Consider the following 17,285-nt stretch of genomic DNA (forward strand, 5'->3'; position numbering starts at 1 on the left):
CAGCTAGAAGCTGAACAGTCTGGTGGCAACTTAAAAGACTAAACAAATGGATCTTAGCAGATGTTTTACAGAGCCAGGGGCCACTTCAGATACATACCATGTTGCTGTCTGCTGTCTGTGTATATTTGAGTGTATAGTAGAGCTGGGTGATATATTGTCCAAAACCGGTTTCAAGTCCACATTGTGATAACGGTTTCATAATTTTTGACCTGGCAATATATCACATATCATGCTGTGTGTGTGCGTGCTATGCAAAAACCACGATGTGGGGGAAAACGTGAAGCCAGCCAATGCCTCTACATAGCTCCATCTTCATTTCAGACATCGTGATAGCTCGGTATATTGTGATGTTTTTAGCTGGTGATATATTGCAATGTTGAAAACCAGTTATCGCCCAGCCCTCGTTTGCAGAGACGGAATGGGGGCGGAGGGGTAGAGAGGTTATTATGCAGTAAATCTAAAAGTCTGTGTTATATAGAAATTTAATAAATAATAGTAAGAAAAAAAAGTGCATCACAAATCACCAGCTACTGCTCCCAAATAAGGCTTTGTCAAATGCATCATCAAGGATCTACAAGCCAACCCTGAGGGAGGAGTCTTCCACTACGCAGATGAAAGGGCCTGGGACTGTTTACAACAGGCATAGGCAAACCTGGCTCTCCAGATGTTCTGAGACTACAATTCCCATCATCCCTGACCACTTGTCCTGTTAGCTAGGGATGATGGGAGTTGTAGTCCCAAAACATCTGGAGGGTCTAGTTTGCCTATGCCTGGCTTACAAACCCCCCCCCCCAAACACACACACACACACACTTCACATGCAATGGCTCACTAGTAGCACTACATCATTCATCAGGAATATAACCAGGAACTAGCACCCCCCACCCTAAAACAACCCCAATGCCAAGTCTCGCCCTCATATCTACTCAGGATACACTTATCATGTGGCCTCAACCTTACCACCAAAGGCCCTTTCACCCTTACATATTTGAACATGATATATGCCACCACTACTTTCCTAAGACGATGTGTGCCAGCAATGCCCTCCTGCCATGTAGGTTGCCAGGCTACCTGTACAAGAGACTGGATGTACCCAAATCAGACATTAAAAACAGCTAACACTCAGAACTCAGCACAGAAGCAACTCAGGTTTTCCTGGGCATTCAGCAAGACACTTGCCAGACTTCAGCAAGAAGGTTTCAAAGGGAGATTAAAGCTGCCAAGCTGGAATTCATGTGCTCATTCTAGCCTATCAGACTTGGGCTCAAGAGGGACTGGGAGTGACAGGTTCACTACTGAACGCAACTGCCCCTCTTTAGCATACAGGGAAGAAGCTATTCATCTCACTTTGCAAATTCATTAGCAGCCAGGAGCAGGCTACTCCCACCTTGTTTGGCACTTCTACTCTCAACCGGATCTCTTTTGCACATGCTCTGCATAGCATTTTAATACAACGTCTTCCTGGCACTGCATTTGCTGGCTTTCCTGTAGCAGCATCCTTCCAGCGGTCGTCATGTGTTTAGCAGCTGGAGAAAACACACTAGCTCAACCCACATGCACCCCTGTCCTCCTTCATAAATTGCAGGATGATTATCTGAAGCAAGAAAGCCTCCGGTACACGTGCAGGTGTCTGCAAGATGGGGAACCAAGGGAAATCAGGGTTCTCCGTTGCATGGGGAGCCCATACTGGGAGAAGCAGGCTCCCTGCTTCAGACAGTCAAACTCATGGGACAGGGATGATGGTGGCAGAGGTAGAGATCTCATCCCCATCCCATGTTGCTTTCTCCAGCTTCTGAATGCCTGTACAGGGCTCCTCTCTTCCTGTGATCTGTCAATCAAGCAGAACACGTCATGCACCTGATGAAATAGAAACAAATCTTACACCGCAATAAATTTGCAATTTTTCAGATGCCATAGGACTATCTTCATCTCCAAGGCCAACTCAGATCTCAACCGCATTGCCGTTTCAAGCAATTTTGTAGTGAATTAAGGGAAGCCTTATTTTTAGAGATCCAAACCTCCTTGAATACTAACTTTTGAGAGAGCAGATTCTTTTTTCCGTTCCTAATATTTGACCAATGCTGGAGCCTCTAGACCAAGTACATTCATTTTCTACAGGCAATTATGCTTATTCTTAATTGGGGTTTTCTGCAAATTCAAACAGATTGGGATTCGGAGAGGTCAAATATAATACACAAGGGTTGATTAACTCTAGTTAAAATCAAGAGAATGTGTTAGTTTAATTGTGCCATTCCTGACCCACACATGTCGTGATCTGAATTCTCTATTACCAGCAATGCCTTGTAGCTGTATCTTGAAACCCTGTTTCAGGTTGCACCAGAGATGTTTACCAGCTATCCGTCTTGTGACAACAAGCTTGCAGCGAATCTGTTAACAACTAGGGCACACATTAGGAAGCGGCATTTTCTTTTAGGCTGAGCGTGCCCTATCTTAGGGCAGCAGAAACCACCACAAAACATACCACATCCGTAATGTTTAGTGAGCAAATAATAGCTGGCGATTGCTTATCTACACCAGTCCTTAATGTGGAGAGATAAAAGCCATATCATAGAATCATAGACTTGAAAGGGACTCTGAGGATCATCTAGAGTCCAACTCCTTGCAGTGCAGGAATATGCAGCTGTCCCACATGGGGATTGATGAACCTGCAACCTTAGCGCTATCAGCACCAGGCTACAACCAACTGAGCTGTATCTTGTCATTGTTGTGAGTGCCAACCCCCAGTTCAAGATATTAGGGCTGGAATCATGCATTGCAAGCTGTTCTCCAATCGAGTTGCAGACCCTCTCTTTCACCTCAGATACTGCTCCACAAGGGCCTTCAAACCTTCAGGACCACGTTTTTTTTGCGGGGGACGTGAGGGACTGCAGTGAGAAAGCAGTGGGGCTGAAAAACCTCAGTGCACATCGCAATACAGTGGGACCTCTAGTTAAGAACTTAATTCGTTCTGGAGGTCCGTTCTTAACCTGAAACTGTTCTTAACCTGAAGCACCACTTTAGCTAATGGGGCATGTTGCTGCGTCCTCGGAGCACGATTTCTGTTCTCATCCTGAAGCAAAGTTCTTAACCTGAGGTACTATTTCTGGGTTAGTGGAGTCTGTAACCTGAAGCATCTGTAACCTGAAGCGTCTTTAACCCGAGGTACCACTGTAGTCTGCAGCTGCCCTTTGGATTGACTCTTCTCTGTGGAATAAAAGTATAGCGAAGAATACAGTGGTACCTTGGTTCTCGAACTTAACCCATCCCGGGAGTCCGTTCGACTCCTGAAACGGTTCGAAAACCAAGGTGTGGCTTCTGATCGGCTGCAGGAGCTTCCTGCACTCAATCGGAAGCCACAGACATTCAGCTTTCAAAAAACATTCGCAAGCCGAAACACTCATTCTGGGTTTGCAGCGTTTGGGAGCCAAGCTGTTCGTGAACCAAGGTACCACTGTACTTGTTCCTATGGAATAGGTCTATTTTATGTAAACAATGTTGGGGCTTTGCTTCCTGAACTCAAGCCCCATTCATTTCATTTCCAGGAAAACAGCTAAAGACTGGCTGCCGTTATGTCCAGTGCCATTCTCCTCCTTTTCCTGCTATGGATCTGCCAATGCCATTACCCACTTATGCCTCAAGCTAGAATCGCAGCCAATCACATGCCTCAGCCACACGGGGAATAACTTGAAGTCCTGGATTCAATTAGCCCAATTTGGATTCAGCATTCCTGCCAACGGAATTGGAAAGCTTTCGCCCGCAAGCAGCCAAACCTTCCGCGGACAGAATATTTTGAGACGTGCAACCAGAGGTAGTACGACTTGCACTATACCGTGAATAAAAAATTAATTACGGCAGTGCTGCAATGAAACGCAGCCACCTGCCAAGGTGGAAGGTAACATCTGACCAATGCAGCGTACAAGAAGAACTCAGGTGGGCATCCAACTAGGTAGGCATTCTAAATTTGGGTTAGCAACTTCCAAAGGAACAAACAGTAGTTCCTCTACATTAGAATCACCACACTGAGGTAATTAATTAGGGGGAAAAAAAAGAGCTACTGCTTAAACTACTCTTTGTACTGAAGGTGCCAGTCCTATACAGGGGTACCTCTGGTTACATACTTAGTTCGTTCCAGAGGTCCGTTCTTAACCTGAAACTGTTCTTAACCTGAGAAACCACTTTAGCTAATGGGGCCTCCTGCTGCCACCGCGCCGCCACCACACAATTTCTGTTCTCATCCTGAAGCAAAGTTCTTAACCTGGGGTACTATTTCTGGGTTAGCAGAGTCTGTAACCTGAAGCGTCTGTAATCTGAAGCGTTTGTAACCCGAGGTACCACTGTAGTACAAAATGCATGTATTGGAGATAAGAAAAGTCTAGTTTCCAATTAAAATACATGTGTGCACTGAGTGGAAATGGATTGGGTGCTGAGACCCGGCCTAAAAGATTTGTGTTTTTTTAAATGGGAAAATGTGCTCACCCTTTACACACACACACAGAGAGAGAGAGAGAGAGAGAGAGAGAGAGATGTCTAGATATTAACCAGCATGTAGGCTGCTATTATTAGATGCAGAAACTGTGAAGTAAAATGTGAATAAGGCAAGCCATACGCGTGTGGGTGCGTGTGCAAAACGCAGCAGAAGGAATAGAAAACAGAATTTCTGATGATCTCTACTAAAGGGTTTGCCAATACAATTCTTAAAGTGACAGCAGAGGCAATACTGTGTTGCCTAGCAGCACGAATTCTTAGATCTTTCACAAGGCTTTGCAGTCGTGTATGCTTCCTTCAAAAGGAAACCGAAAGTATATCTAGCCCAGCAGGTGTTAAGTGCTCGGTATTCAAACTCCTGCCAGCTATGTACAATCCATGGATAAATCTATTGATTTATGCAATCTGAACTGAATATATGTATTCATAAAGGACTGTAAAGAAAAGGAAGTGTTATTGCCTGACCTACACAGACTCGTGAATTAAGATTCTTTTCAACTAGTTTTTTACTGGAGGGGTAAAAAAACCACCTAGGTAAATACTATGCCAAACCTGACTTGAATCTTTAAGAAAATAACTTTTATTGAGCCAACTATGTTAGAGAAGGTTTAGTAGGCTTTAAATTGCACAGAAGGCTCCTTCAGGCAGAAAAGCATCTCAGCTAGAGGCGAACTTCAAGCTTGAGGTTCCCACAGTTTCCAGGGAATGAACTTGAGTGACCTTTCCTCTAGTACTCATGAATGGAGCATCTTCCATACAAAGCCTAAGTACTCTGCTTTTCCTGGCCCATGTTCTAACAAATTGGCAGCAATAAGGTAGTTGTAAAAAAAGGGACGCGGGTGGCGCTGTGGGTAAAACCTCAGTGCCTAGGACTTGCCGATCGTATGGTCGGTGGTTCGAATCCCCGTGATGGGGTGAGCTCCCGTCGTTCGGTCCCAGCTCCTGCCCACCTAGCAGTTCGAAAGCACTCTTAAGTGCAAGTAGATAAATAGGGACCGCTTTATAGCGGGAAGGTAAACGGCGTTTCCGTGTGCTGCGCTGGTGCTGGCTCGCCAGCTGCAGCTTTGTCACACTGGCCACGTGACCCGGAAGTGTCTTCGGATGGCGCCGGCTCATGGCCTCTTGAGCGAGATGAGCACGCAACCCCAGAGTCGGACACGACTGGCCCGTACGGGCAGGGGTACCTTTACCTTTAAAAAAAGTCACTGACATCTTCATAACAATTGCAGTGAGCTGGCCTACATACCACCAGGCTCTGAAAGAATGATGAGAATCAGACAGCCTCTATTAGAGAGGGAAAGGGAATGGTTCTCACCTTTGCCGCTTTCTGAACTAATTAAGGACACATTTACATAACTGCAGGACCCTTTGTTATTAATAGTAATTTTGAGGAAGTGCCAGCAGGGAAAGAGACTTCCAAATACCAAAAGGCAAAGTGAGCACTAAACATTGTTATCACAGGTTAGGTAATCACACAAGGAAGCTTTGAGACAAGTCCCACAGTGAGGGTCAAGTCCCAGTTGGAACCTGGAGCAGCAGACATGTACACAACTTCCTGCCGACAAAGCAATACCAGCTAAACACATACAGTGGTACCTCGGGTTAAGAACTTAATTTGTTCTGGAGGTCTGTTCTTAACCTGAAACTGTTCTTAACCTGAAGCACCGCTTTAGCTAATGGGGCCTCCCGCTGCTGCTGCGCTGCCGATGCAGCGCATCCTGAAGCAAAGTTCTTAACCCGAGGTTCTATTTCTGGGTTAGCGGAGTCTGTAACCTGAAGCATCTGTAATCTGAAGCATCTGTAACCCGAGGTACCACTGTATCACACTCTACAATTTCCAAGAGAGCATAGAAGTGACCTAAGCAGGCCTAAGGGATGGTTAAGGACGCAAAGCTACTCGATTTATTTTTACATTGGACAAAGCCTCTTTCTGCAGATGGTTTCTATGGACACTACCTTTCCCCCTGAAAGGCAGGAATCTTTCACCCAACGTGGGACTCACGACCTGGGGATTAAGCAGTGTCATGCTCTACCAGAGTCTTTCAGACATGCAGTTACAAGCATCAACACAGAATTATAATAAGCCAATAAAACAGCTTTAAGAGGTACTCCTCTTACAGTAAGAGGCTGCAAGCTATAATTATTTGGGATTTACTTATACAGTGGTACCTCAGGCTACATACGCTTCAGGTTACAGACTCCGCTAACCCAGAAATAGTGCTTCAGGTTAAGAACTTTGCTTCAGGATGAGAACAGAAATCGTGCTCCGGTGGCGCGGTGACAGCAGGAGGCCCCATTAGCTAAAGTGGTGCTTCAGGTTAAAAACAGTTTCAGGTTAAGTACGGACCACCGAACGAATTAAGTACTTAACCTGAGGTACCACTGTAAAGCCCGCAACCCATCTGCACAAGCTTTGCAACCCACTTGTGGGTCAAAACCCACAGGTTAGGAAACACTGTTGTAGACTATCAGCAAAGAAGACCAACAACCATGAAGTTCTCAGATGATCAAGTCACCATCTCTCAGCCTAACCTAACAGGCTTGGTGTGAGGATAAAATGGAGAACCACATATGCCATCTTGAGATTGGCAGTGGGATGGGGTGGGAGAAACAAACAGAAATGCAATCCATAAAGACCCAGAGCAATGAAGAATTCTGCCACACCATTACCAAGGCAAACCAGTATACGGACAGCAAAGGAAACACAACAGAACTGGCTCCAAATACAGAGATGACAAAATACAGCAAACACTGTGCATCCAGAATGGATAGCAGCGTATCTGAAGCATTCAGCTAATCAACGGAAGTTAATGGGATCTCTACTTACAAATAGATTTCCACCCAAACAAGGGAACTGGGGGGGGAGATAAAGGATCCAGCTATCTGAAGAGCAGACAAGGAGGGTTGCTAGCATATCACACATGCAAATAAGAGAGAGGGTTAGTTTTGTAGGGGGGGGGGAGAGTGTTATAGTTTGTGGGCCTGAGGGAGATGGGGAGAAGAGGGCAGAATCCAGTTTTGGGGAAGCCAATGGAAAATGTAACTGCCTTTGCATGTGCAAGAGCCGAGCGAAACATAACCTTCAGGCAGGACTCAGAAAGATGCCTTATTAACACAGAGACGCCTGCTTCTTTAAAAAGATTTGCAAAATTCAAATGACAACTCTCATCATCGAATGCGCACGTCTATTTTAATTTGCAATTCAGGTCAATTCCCCCCAAAAGGGTGGGGTGGGTGACGGATGGAGGGGATAAAAAGCTACATAGCTTAATATTTAAAATCAGAGCCACTGAATCTTGCCCACAGCACAGAGGACACAGGACCTGGCATGTTTGGGGTTTTTTCCCCTAAGCTCCCCCCCCCCCCCGAGAATCTTAATTACCAGGCGATTGGCTGGGATGCCGCAAAAAGGGGTCAAAGGAGGCACTGCGGGAGACTGGATGCTCGTCTGCTTTACTCCAAAGGAGTACAGGACCGGCGACCACGAGTCATTTGCGTCTTGATCGGATACGCACAGGAGCATATATGAAGGTGCGCAAGGCAACAACTGCCCACGAGGATTTCACGAGACCACGACGCTCAGAATAGCCATCGGGAGTGCGGATGGATGAGCGCAGGGGTGATAACTTGAATAAAATAGGGGGGGGGCAAGCCCCGCCCCGCATAATCCATCCATCACAAGACGTGGGGCACCCACACTATTTGAACAATGCCCATCAACTTGGGGGGGGGGGGGCGAACGAACCTCGGCCCCTAGGAGTTGGGGTAGAAACAAAGCGGGGCAGCGAGGACGGCACTTGACGGAGTTGCAAGCCCCTTCCATTAGAGGAGGCGTTTTGTCGAGGGCAGGCATTTTGTGGGAAACCGACAAGGGGGGGGGGGGAGCCACTCCGGATATCTCTCCCTCCCTCTTCGATAGGCCGAGGGATCCAGTCCGGGGGGGGCTCCCACCGCAGGACCTAGCAACCGCCCCGGAGCTGAAGGTCGCGCTGCGAAGCGCGGGAGGCCCAGCCGAGAGCCGCAGTGGGGGTTTGCATGGAGAGCGCCCCATTCATTCTACCCTACGGGGGAAGAGGAGCATGCATCGGGCGGGCGGGCAACGCACCTGCTGGTAGTCGGCGTCCCTCGGGCGGAAGGCGCTGGAGACCGGTTGCAGGCGGAGGCTCAAGTGGGGCAGCCCGTGCAGCCACGACGCCCACCAGGGCGCCAGGTAGTCGGCCCGCGCCGCAGGCAACATCACGACCCCGGGCCTGCCGGCTGCAGATGCTGCAGCTGCTCGCCGCCTCCCCGGACAGGCGCCCGCTCCTCCTGCCGCTGCCGCTTCTCGTGCCGCGTCCGCTCTCCGCACGCCGATCGCGGCCCGGCCTCCTTCGCCGTCGCGGAGCGCGCTCGCCAAGCGCCGCCCCTTCTATTCTCCGCGATGGGGAGGCGGGGCAGGGCGGGGACGGGGCGGGGGGCGCAAGCCGGGCCATTCTGGGAGGGAGCGGACGCCCCCTGCGGGATCCGCCCGACTGGCGGGGGCGATGCTTGCAAAGAAGTTCTCAGCAGCACTCCGTCTTCCTTCTCTCCCTCCCGGCGAGAGATTTTGGGGGGTGTCAATCCTTATGTGGGGCGCATGGTCGCAGCAGGATTTATGCTATATTGGGGGGGGGGGGTGGAGGACACCCACCTGTCATCATCCTCTGTCTGGCTCCGTCTAGCACATTAGGAATTTCTTTTGACCTCAAGTGCTGAGAAAAATCTGTCCGAATCTTTCTCCTTTTTTTTTTAAAAAAAGTATTTTTATTTATTTACTTGATTTTTTTTGGATGGGGGCAACTGTCCCCCTGGCTATGGTGGGGCGGGGTGTGCATCTCGGACTCGCATGCAAACATAATCCTGTGTTCTTGCTTTTAATGTCATCTCCTAGTGAGGGGGAAGGGAAACATCTACAAGGGAGGGGCTGCCCCAACTATGGAATATCCTCTCCAAAGAAAATGCTCCTGGCACAAACTTCATTGTCTTTTAGTCACTGGGCCATAACACACTCTCTCTCTCTCTCTCTCTCTGTTAATTTGTGGGTGAACATATCAGACAACACAGCGATTCTTCAAACAGCTCTTGTTTATTCACAGGCCGGAACAGAACTGAACTGAAGGGTTCAACCAGCCTGCTTATATAGAGCTCCAGTACCACGCAACTGTAACAACTTTCTAAAACTATCCAATCACTGAACGTCACTTTCAATCCCTTATTTGCATATGTGGACCTGAGTGAAAACTATCTACAGTATCCCCCTGCTGGCCCAGGGTGAGAACTTCAGTACATAACACCATCTATCTATCTATGTATCTTCACTCATTTTTCACACAGTCATTTCACTCAGTCACTTAGACATTTCAAAACATGTTTACTATATTAAATATTTCAAACTCTCCTACTGTCTATTGTGCTGTGTATTTCCTGCATGTACTGTTTATTTTTTATTTTTATAACCCTCCTTAGAAATCATTAGCAAAATGCAGCACATAAATGTTTTAAATATAGTTCTCTCTTTAAAAACAAACAAACAAATCCCCACACCTTTCCCACAAAGCCTTTGCCCTCAATCCAACTTGTTCAGCACACACCTTGCCTCAAGGAGTAACTGAAGAGGCATGTCAGCAGGGAGAAATGTGTGAGGGGAAGCTGGAAGATTCAGGATAGACAAGAGGCTTCTTCACACAACAAAGCATGGATTTTGCCCTCACTAAGGGACGCGGGTGGCGCTGTGGGTAAAAGCCTCAGCACCTAGGGCTTGCCGATCGAAAGGTCGGGGGTTCGAATCCCTACGGGGTGTGCTCCTGTTGTTCGGTCCCAGCACCTGCCAACCTAGCAGTTTGAAAGCACTCCCGGGTGCAAGTAGATAAATAGGGACCGCTTACTAGCGGGAAAGTAAACGGCGTTTCTGTGTGCGGCTCTGGCTCGCCAGAGCAGCGATGTCACGCTGGCCACGTGACCCAGAAGTGTCTCTGGACAGCGCTGGCCCCCAGCCTCTTGAGTGAGATGGGCGCACAACCCTAGAGTCTGTCAAGACTGGCCCCTACGGGCAGGGGTACCTTTACCTTTACCTAAATGTAGCGACAGCCACCAATTTGGATGGTTTTAATTAAAGATGGGACAAATTCATAGAAGGATGAGGCCATCAAACGCTACTAGCTACGACTAAAACTAACCAACTAAAACATTGGTCACCAGCAACATTGGTAGAAACCGTTCCAAGAAGAGAGACATTCAAGGTCCCAACACCTGCATTTGAAACACTTCTTATGTCTTATGACCACAAATAGGAATTCTCTGTCGTTTCTGTTGGTAATGAGGAAGTTCTGAATCGGCCTAGGGATTGCTTAACTTACAGAGCCTAACTGCTTCCTAACTTACAGACAATCACTACTTTGACATACTACTGCCTGCTATGTCGCAAAAGCGCTAATTTGCAGTTTCTCTTCCCATTTTTTTAAAAATACAGTGGTACCTCGGGTTAAGAATTTAATTTGTTCTGGAGGTCCATTCTTAACCTGAAACTGTTCTTAACCTGAGGTACCACTTTAGCTAATGGGGCCTCCCACTGCCGCCGCACCGCCGGAACCTGATTTCTGTTCTCATCCTGAACCCGAGGTACTTTTTCTGGGTTAGCGGAGTCTCTAACCTGAAGCGTCTGTAACCCGAGGTACCACTGTAAAGCATAAACCTCACAAAGTCAAGCACTGGGTGCATTCTGCAAGGGACGGATCATGTACAGGAAACCTACACGCACACAATTTATGTTCAGAGATCCAATCAGTGCAAGATGGTAATGGCCATTCTGATCCCTGTCTCTACACCCCCCCCCCAATCCAGCCACATGCAACTCTTCGTTCATGTATTCATTGAATGGTAGTGTCTACATGACAGTTATCCCCACCTTTAGCCTTCTGTGCAGGACTCAGTGGCGTAGCGTGGGGGGTGCAGGGGGGGCCGGCCGCACCGGGCGCAACATCTGGGGGTTAGGGTTAGGGGGCGCAAATCCACGGGTTAGGGGGCGCAAATTACTTGCCTTGCCCCAGGTGCTGACAACCCACGCTACGCCACTGGCAGGACTTGAAACACTTGGGTGCGATTTAATGCATACTTTCATAAAAAACCTCTCCCTCACTTCTTATTAACCCAACCCTAACTGGCCTCTGGATTATTGCCAGTATTACTTTTATAATACCATCAATATATGCATTAAAGTCTATATGGAAGTTGTAGTGCCTCAGTTGTCTACACACTTTCATGTGGTGGGTGGGATATCCTGTGTTATAGAGAAGGATCAATAAACCTTATTTTTATAACTTATTTAAGGGCAGTAGAGAACCAAGCCTTGTGTCCCAGATTGTTCATCAGACCCTCTCAGGCATGCCAAAGCATGCTGCCTTTTTGACTTTACTAGTGTTATGTACTGAGTTGAATAGGATCCAAACTGCAGCAGTCTGATTGGTCCTAGAACAATAGGATTCAGAATGCAACAGTCTGATTGGTCCTAGAACAATGCAGCAGTATGATCGGTTGGCAGGAACCACCCAATCATGCTCCATATAGAAGTGAATCCACAACCTGATTGGCTTACAGTAGAATTCCGGAATTAGCCAATCATGTGCAGCCCATTGTGTAAATAATGTATATAAAGCAGATACTTTGAGGGGACATTCATTCATTCCTCCTCACCACTATGAGCTGAATAAAGAGCATGAAATCACTTTGCGACTCTGAGTATATTTCAACTAGGTTAACTCAGGAAGTGGGAAGAAAGTGCATAGGGACAGCCATGTGGCAGAGTTGTTTTGTTTCATGCTTTCCATTCATGACCGTGTCCATGCTTTCAGGAAGCGACAGATCAGCAGCAACATGGGAAGGGTAGTGTTACCCATTACCAGAACTTGAACTTTGTCAGTTCCATGGAAATCTGGCAGGGCCAATTATCCTCAAACATCAGTGTGACAGCAGTTTTTAAATATCTGAATGAGAGGCATGGAGGGATGGAGTTTGAGGAAATGACATAGATTAAACCCAGCTTCTGCAATGACACTGTATCTCCACCTCACTTCAAGGTCTCAGCATCAGCAGAAACAATGGATGGGGAAATCATACAGACCCCAAATAGAAGCTGTTATTTAAGGAATGCAGCAGTGCTAGCTCAGCTTATTTCAGCACCATTTTCTTCCCTGTAGAAATCCTCTTTCTGACATTTGGAGGAGGCTGCTGCGGAAGAGAAAGCAGCGTCTACCCCAGACCTCACTTAGTCCTTTGCCATATACAGCACTTACCTAATGATCTCAGATCATCTTGCCAGCCTTTGGAATTCTCTTGGGAGTTAGCGAGTTGGGAGTTGGGCTACATATTGTGAATCGACATTTTTATCAATGTAGTGCAGAAATGGGCAGGCCCCCTAGCAAATCAATAAGAAAAAAAGTTAATTAAATCAGATCTGAGCTGCTAGTCAAAGGAAAGGGAGAAGAGCCATTTTTCACGTTCTAGCAGCACAAATTCTTGGGCAGAGGGATACATGTTCTCTCTCTGAATCATCCTAGAACACAAAACGTCCATCACTGTGGAATACTGCCTGCAGAAAACCATCTTTATTTACTCTTCTCACCGATTCTAGAGGGTAGGTGAATTAATCGACTGCAGCAAAACTAGTAAGACCGTCTAGTAGATACCAGAAAAAGAACAAAGCAAATTCTCAATTATCTGATTTTCTTGGATTTCCAACACAGAACATTTGCCTGGAGATACTAGTCCATAGGACGTGGGTGGCGCTGTGGACTAAAACACAGAGCCTAGGGCTTGCCGACCAGAAGGTCGGCGGTTCGAATCCCTGTGACGGGGTGAGCTCCCGTTGTTGGGTCCCTGCTCCTGTCAACCTAGCAGTTCGAAAGCATGTCAAAGTGCAAGAAGATAAATAGGTACTGCTCCAGCAGGAAGGTAAATGGCGTTCCCGTGCACTGCTCTGGTTTGCCAGAAGCGGCTTAGTCAGGCAGGCCACATGACCCAGAAGCTGTCTGCCGACCAAAAGCCAGCTCCCTCGGCCAGTAAAGCGAGATGAGCGGTGCAACCCCAGAGTCGTCCACGACTGGACCTAACTGTAAGACTTCAGTACATATAGTGACTGCACAGTTTAAGGCTTTAATGTTTTGTATAATGTGTGTGTGTGTTGTGTGTGTATATAACGTTTAATACAAATAAATGTTTTTGCCCCGATCCCAATAAAATGCTTCCAGTATTTTAACAACCATTTGCTTCTTCTGACATCATCTCAGATCCAGTTGTAGCCATACCTGATACTTCACCCATTCTTAAGGAGGAAAAGCATTTATTTTGCAACCTTGGCACATGCTTCCCCCTCCAACATCACAAAAAGAACTGCCTGTCTTAAGTGGGTCAGACCACTGTTCCATCAAGTTCAATATTATCTACAGTTAGCAACAGCTCTCCAGGATTTCAGACAAAGGATGTCTCAACTCTACCTAGAGGTGCTGGGAATGGAACCCTGAGATTTTCTGCTTGCGACACAGACACTCTGCCACTGAGTGATGGCCGCAGTTCCGTCCTTGTTTCTTTCCCCTAATGTTGTGACAATCTGTTCCATCTCTGCACACAGCCCACTTGAGGATTGAACTTTACCTGACATTTAAACACTTCCTTAAAACAAGCCGTATTTGTGAAAAAGCTCTTGAAAAACCTACATTTGGAGGAAAATATTGAGCAGTGGCTCAGCAGGAAATTAGCCAGACTACATAATAGCCCATCCGGCTTTGTAGCCTCTATGAATCACTGTAGCCGTGAGCTGTATTTATAGCATCCTACGCCTTTGGTTAATAGAGTGTATAAATCCCAAAGCTTTTCCAGCATGATGTCATGACCTCCAGCCTGATGCAATGAATCTTTCATACTCTCCCAACTCAAGGCTTCTTTATAGGGAATGGTAATTATCACACTGCCATTGAGATGGCCCTCTCGACAACTCCAGGATTGTGCTAAACGCAAGTGATATTTGCATGAATAAACAATAATCTTTCCCTAGTTCAAAGACTAGGCATCAGATGTTTTCATGCTACATCTAAATGCCCCTTATTAAACTACCAATGGTCTTGATCGTACCTTTATAACAGATATTGACATACTTCAGAGGATCAACTTGTTTATTTTCACTAATCTTCTTATACCACTTATGCTGCCTTCACAAGCCTACCATAAAAGGTCACCTGTTTCAATACATTTATTTATTACTGTGTTCCTGCCAAGCCATATGGAACTAGCCAAGCACTGGCAATTTCCAGACCTTATATACACAACCACGTGGAATCCTAGAACCTGTGATGAAAAGGTAATGGCTACATTGACCCATCGGGCCACGGGTGGCACTGTGGGTTAAACCACAGAGCCAAGGGCTTGCCAATCAGAAGGCCAGTAGTTCGAATCCCCGCGACGGGATGAGCTCCCGTTGCTCGGTCCCTGCTCCTACCGACCTAGCAGTTCAAAAGCACGTCAAAGTGCAGGTAGATAAATAGGTACCGCTCCAGCGGGAAGGTAAACAGCGTTTCCATGTGCTGCTCTGGTTCGCCAGAAGCAGCTTAGTCATGCTGGCCACATGACCCGGAAGCTGTACGCTGGCTCCCTCAGCCAGTAAAGCGAGATGAGCGGTGCAACCCCAGAGTCGTCCGCAACTGGACCTAACAGTCAGGGGTCCCTTTACCTTTACCTTGACCCACCAGCCTCAGTTATCCTAGCAAAACCAGATGTTATCTGAAGAATAGCGTGTATTTATGATGTACCTGGACAACTTCCTAAGCGTGTTGAACTTCCCTGTCAAATGTTTCAAAAGATTTGGGCTTCCTGGTTTTATCAACATAAACTTGGGTCCAGATATCTTGTGAGCTGAAGGGCACATATGCAATGCCTCCACTGTTGAGACGGCTGATTATATTTTCTATTTCCCCCCTCCATTGCTGCACCATGCAAATGTACATCACCCAACAGCAGGTGATGTTGTAGGGTGAAATCTCTGAAAATTCCCTTCCACCTTCAGAGTCCCCTGGTCAATCAGATACTGTACTTTTCTGTGGTTGGAAGGAGTTCTTACCACCACACGCAAGAACAAGTCTGGATCTAAGCCATCGTCTGTATCAAAAAGTACACCTGAGATAGCTTGTGAAAAACAATTTGACTTCTCAGCAGCACAATGTCTTTTGTTTCTGTATTATCGCTTCCTGTTTGTATTCATTCCTCAAAATGCCAAGTGCAAACAGAATTTCTTCCAAGCGTGTGTTAACAACCTGTGGCGGTAACTACAGCCAGGGGGGGAGGTAGGAGTCAAATTTCAGAACGGTATAAGATTTTATGAGAATCAACCGAAATTGGAGAAAATACAAACATGTGCACGCACACACTCACAATCTATGGTGATCTGGTGTTACGATTTTTGAAGGCAAACAGGATCCTGCTTTCGGAAATGATTAAGAAACCACCCATTTACCACTGTAAGGCAGCTCAATCCTACAAAAGCTGTTCCCACACTCAATGATTTACTGCTAGTTAGCGAATGAGATTCATTGCTATTGCAACCCCCTCAAAAAACCCCACCACTATTATGTATATCACAGTGTACTGGAACACACAAGGGGGAGAGAGGATGGTTTTCTGTGATGTGAATCAAGCTATATTTAAAAGCACCATTCTAGAGGAAATGGGAAGCAAAGTTCACATTTGGATTAAAATCTCTCATGTGCTGCTGGTGAACCCCAGGGTCACACTCTGCTTTCCCCTCATGCAGAATTTGCTTCTGCTCCTTCGTTTCCACAAGCAGCACAAAGGACAGAAACAATAAGCATTAATTCCTGGAGGCGAATTAAAAAGCCTCTGGAGCAAATGTTATCTAGCAAATGTTTCCCCAGCGTGAAACAATACACAATGGGAAGGCCTGCTTTCTGCCAGAGGAAGAGCTAGGCGTCTATTATTAGATATCAGTGTGAACCATTTTGGGATATGGAACGGTGGTTTAAGCCAGAGCTTCACACAGATTGCCTCTCCTTCAGGTGGCGCTGTGGGTAAAACCTCAGTGCCTAGGACTTGCCGATCGTATGGTCGGCAGTTCGAATCCCCGCGGCGGGGTGAGCTCCCGCCGTTCGGTCCCAGCTCCTGCCCACCTATCAGTTCGAAAGCACTCTTAAGTGCAAGAAGATAAATAGGTACCGCTTTATAGCGGGAAGGTAAACAGCGTTTCCGTGTGCTCCGCTGGTGCCGATTCGCCAGAGCAGCTTCGTCACGCTGGCCACGTGACCCGGAAGTGTCTTCGGACAGCGCTGGCCCCTGGCCTCTTAAGCGAGATGGGCGCGCAACCCCAGAGTCGGTCACGACTGGCCCGTATGGGCAGGGGTACCTTTACCTTTACCTATATCCAGCAAAAGGTGAGCAAAACCCAAGCATGCATTGTGATTTGGCAAATTTTATTCTCCCATCCCACCCCAAAACACATTATAACCAACACAACTTTTCATCTATTGTCTTACACTACAGTTCCCATGATCCCATGATACAGGTCCTGCTAGCAACAACTGATGGGAGTTGTAGTCCAAAAACAGCTGGAGACCCAAGTTGGGGAAACACTGAACTAGACGATCCTTCTGGTCCTATGTGGTTCTATGATATAAATCAAACATTCTTCTTAACATACAGCACCATCTAAAGGCCCAATTTTGAATAGCACTCACTGTGAGTTTACAGTACTGTATTTAATAGTGCAACCTGGTTCTTAGTGAAAT

General features: G+C 46.8%; 1 protein-coding gene across 3 annotated transcripts in view; it reads right to left on the bottom strand.

Annotated features, from left to right (window-relative positions):
* The window catches only part of TTYH2 (tweety family member 2), a 77,105-nt gene extending 68,213 nt beyond the window's left edge, over positions 1–8,892 (bottom strand). Inside the window, exon 1 of one of the 3 annotated variants that reach the window (XM_083427630.1) lies at positions 8,591–8,892. In XM_083427630.1, coding sequence (XP_083283756.1) covers positions 8,591–8,722 — 132 coding nt within the window. In that variant the 5' untranslated portion in view covers positions 8,723–8,892. Of the gene's footprint in view, positions 1–7,312; positions 7,419–8,590 lie in introns of those variants that run through there. The other 2 variants (XM_083427631.1, XM_083427632.1) reach the window with 2 other exon arrangements.
* Positions 8,893–17,285: the final 8,393 nt, after the last annotated feature.

This window comes from Podarcis tiliguerta, assembly GCF_965153285.1.
Source record: "Podarcis tiliguerta genome assembly, chromosome: 2".
Taxonomy (NCBI): Eukaryota; Metazoa; Chordata; class Lepidosauria; order Squamata; family Lacertidae; genus Podarcis; species Podarcis tiliguerta.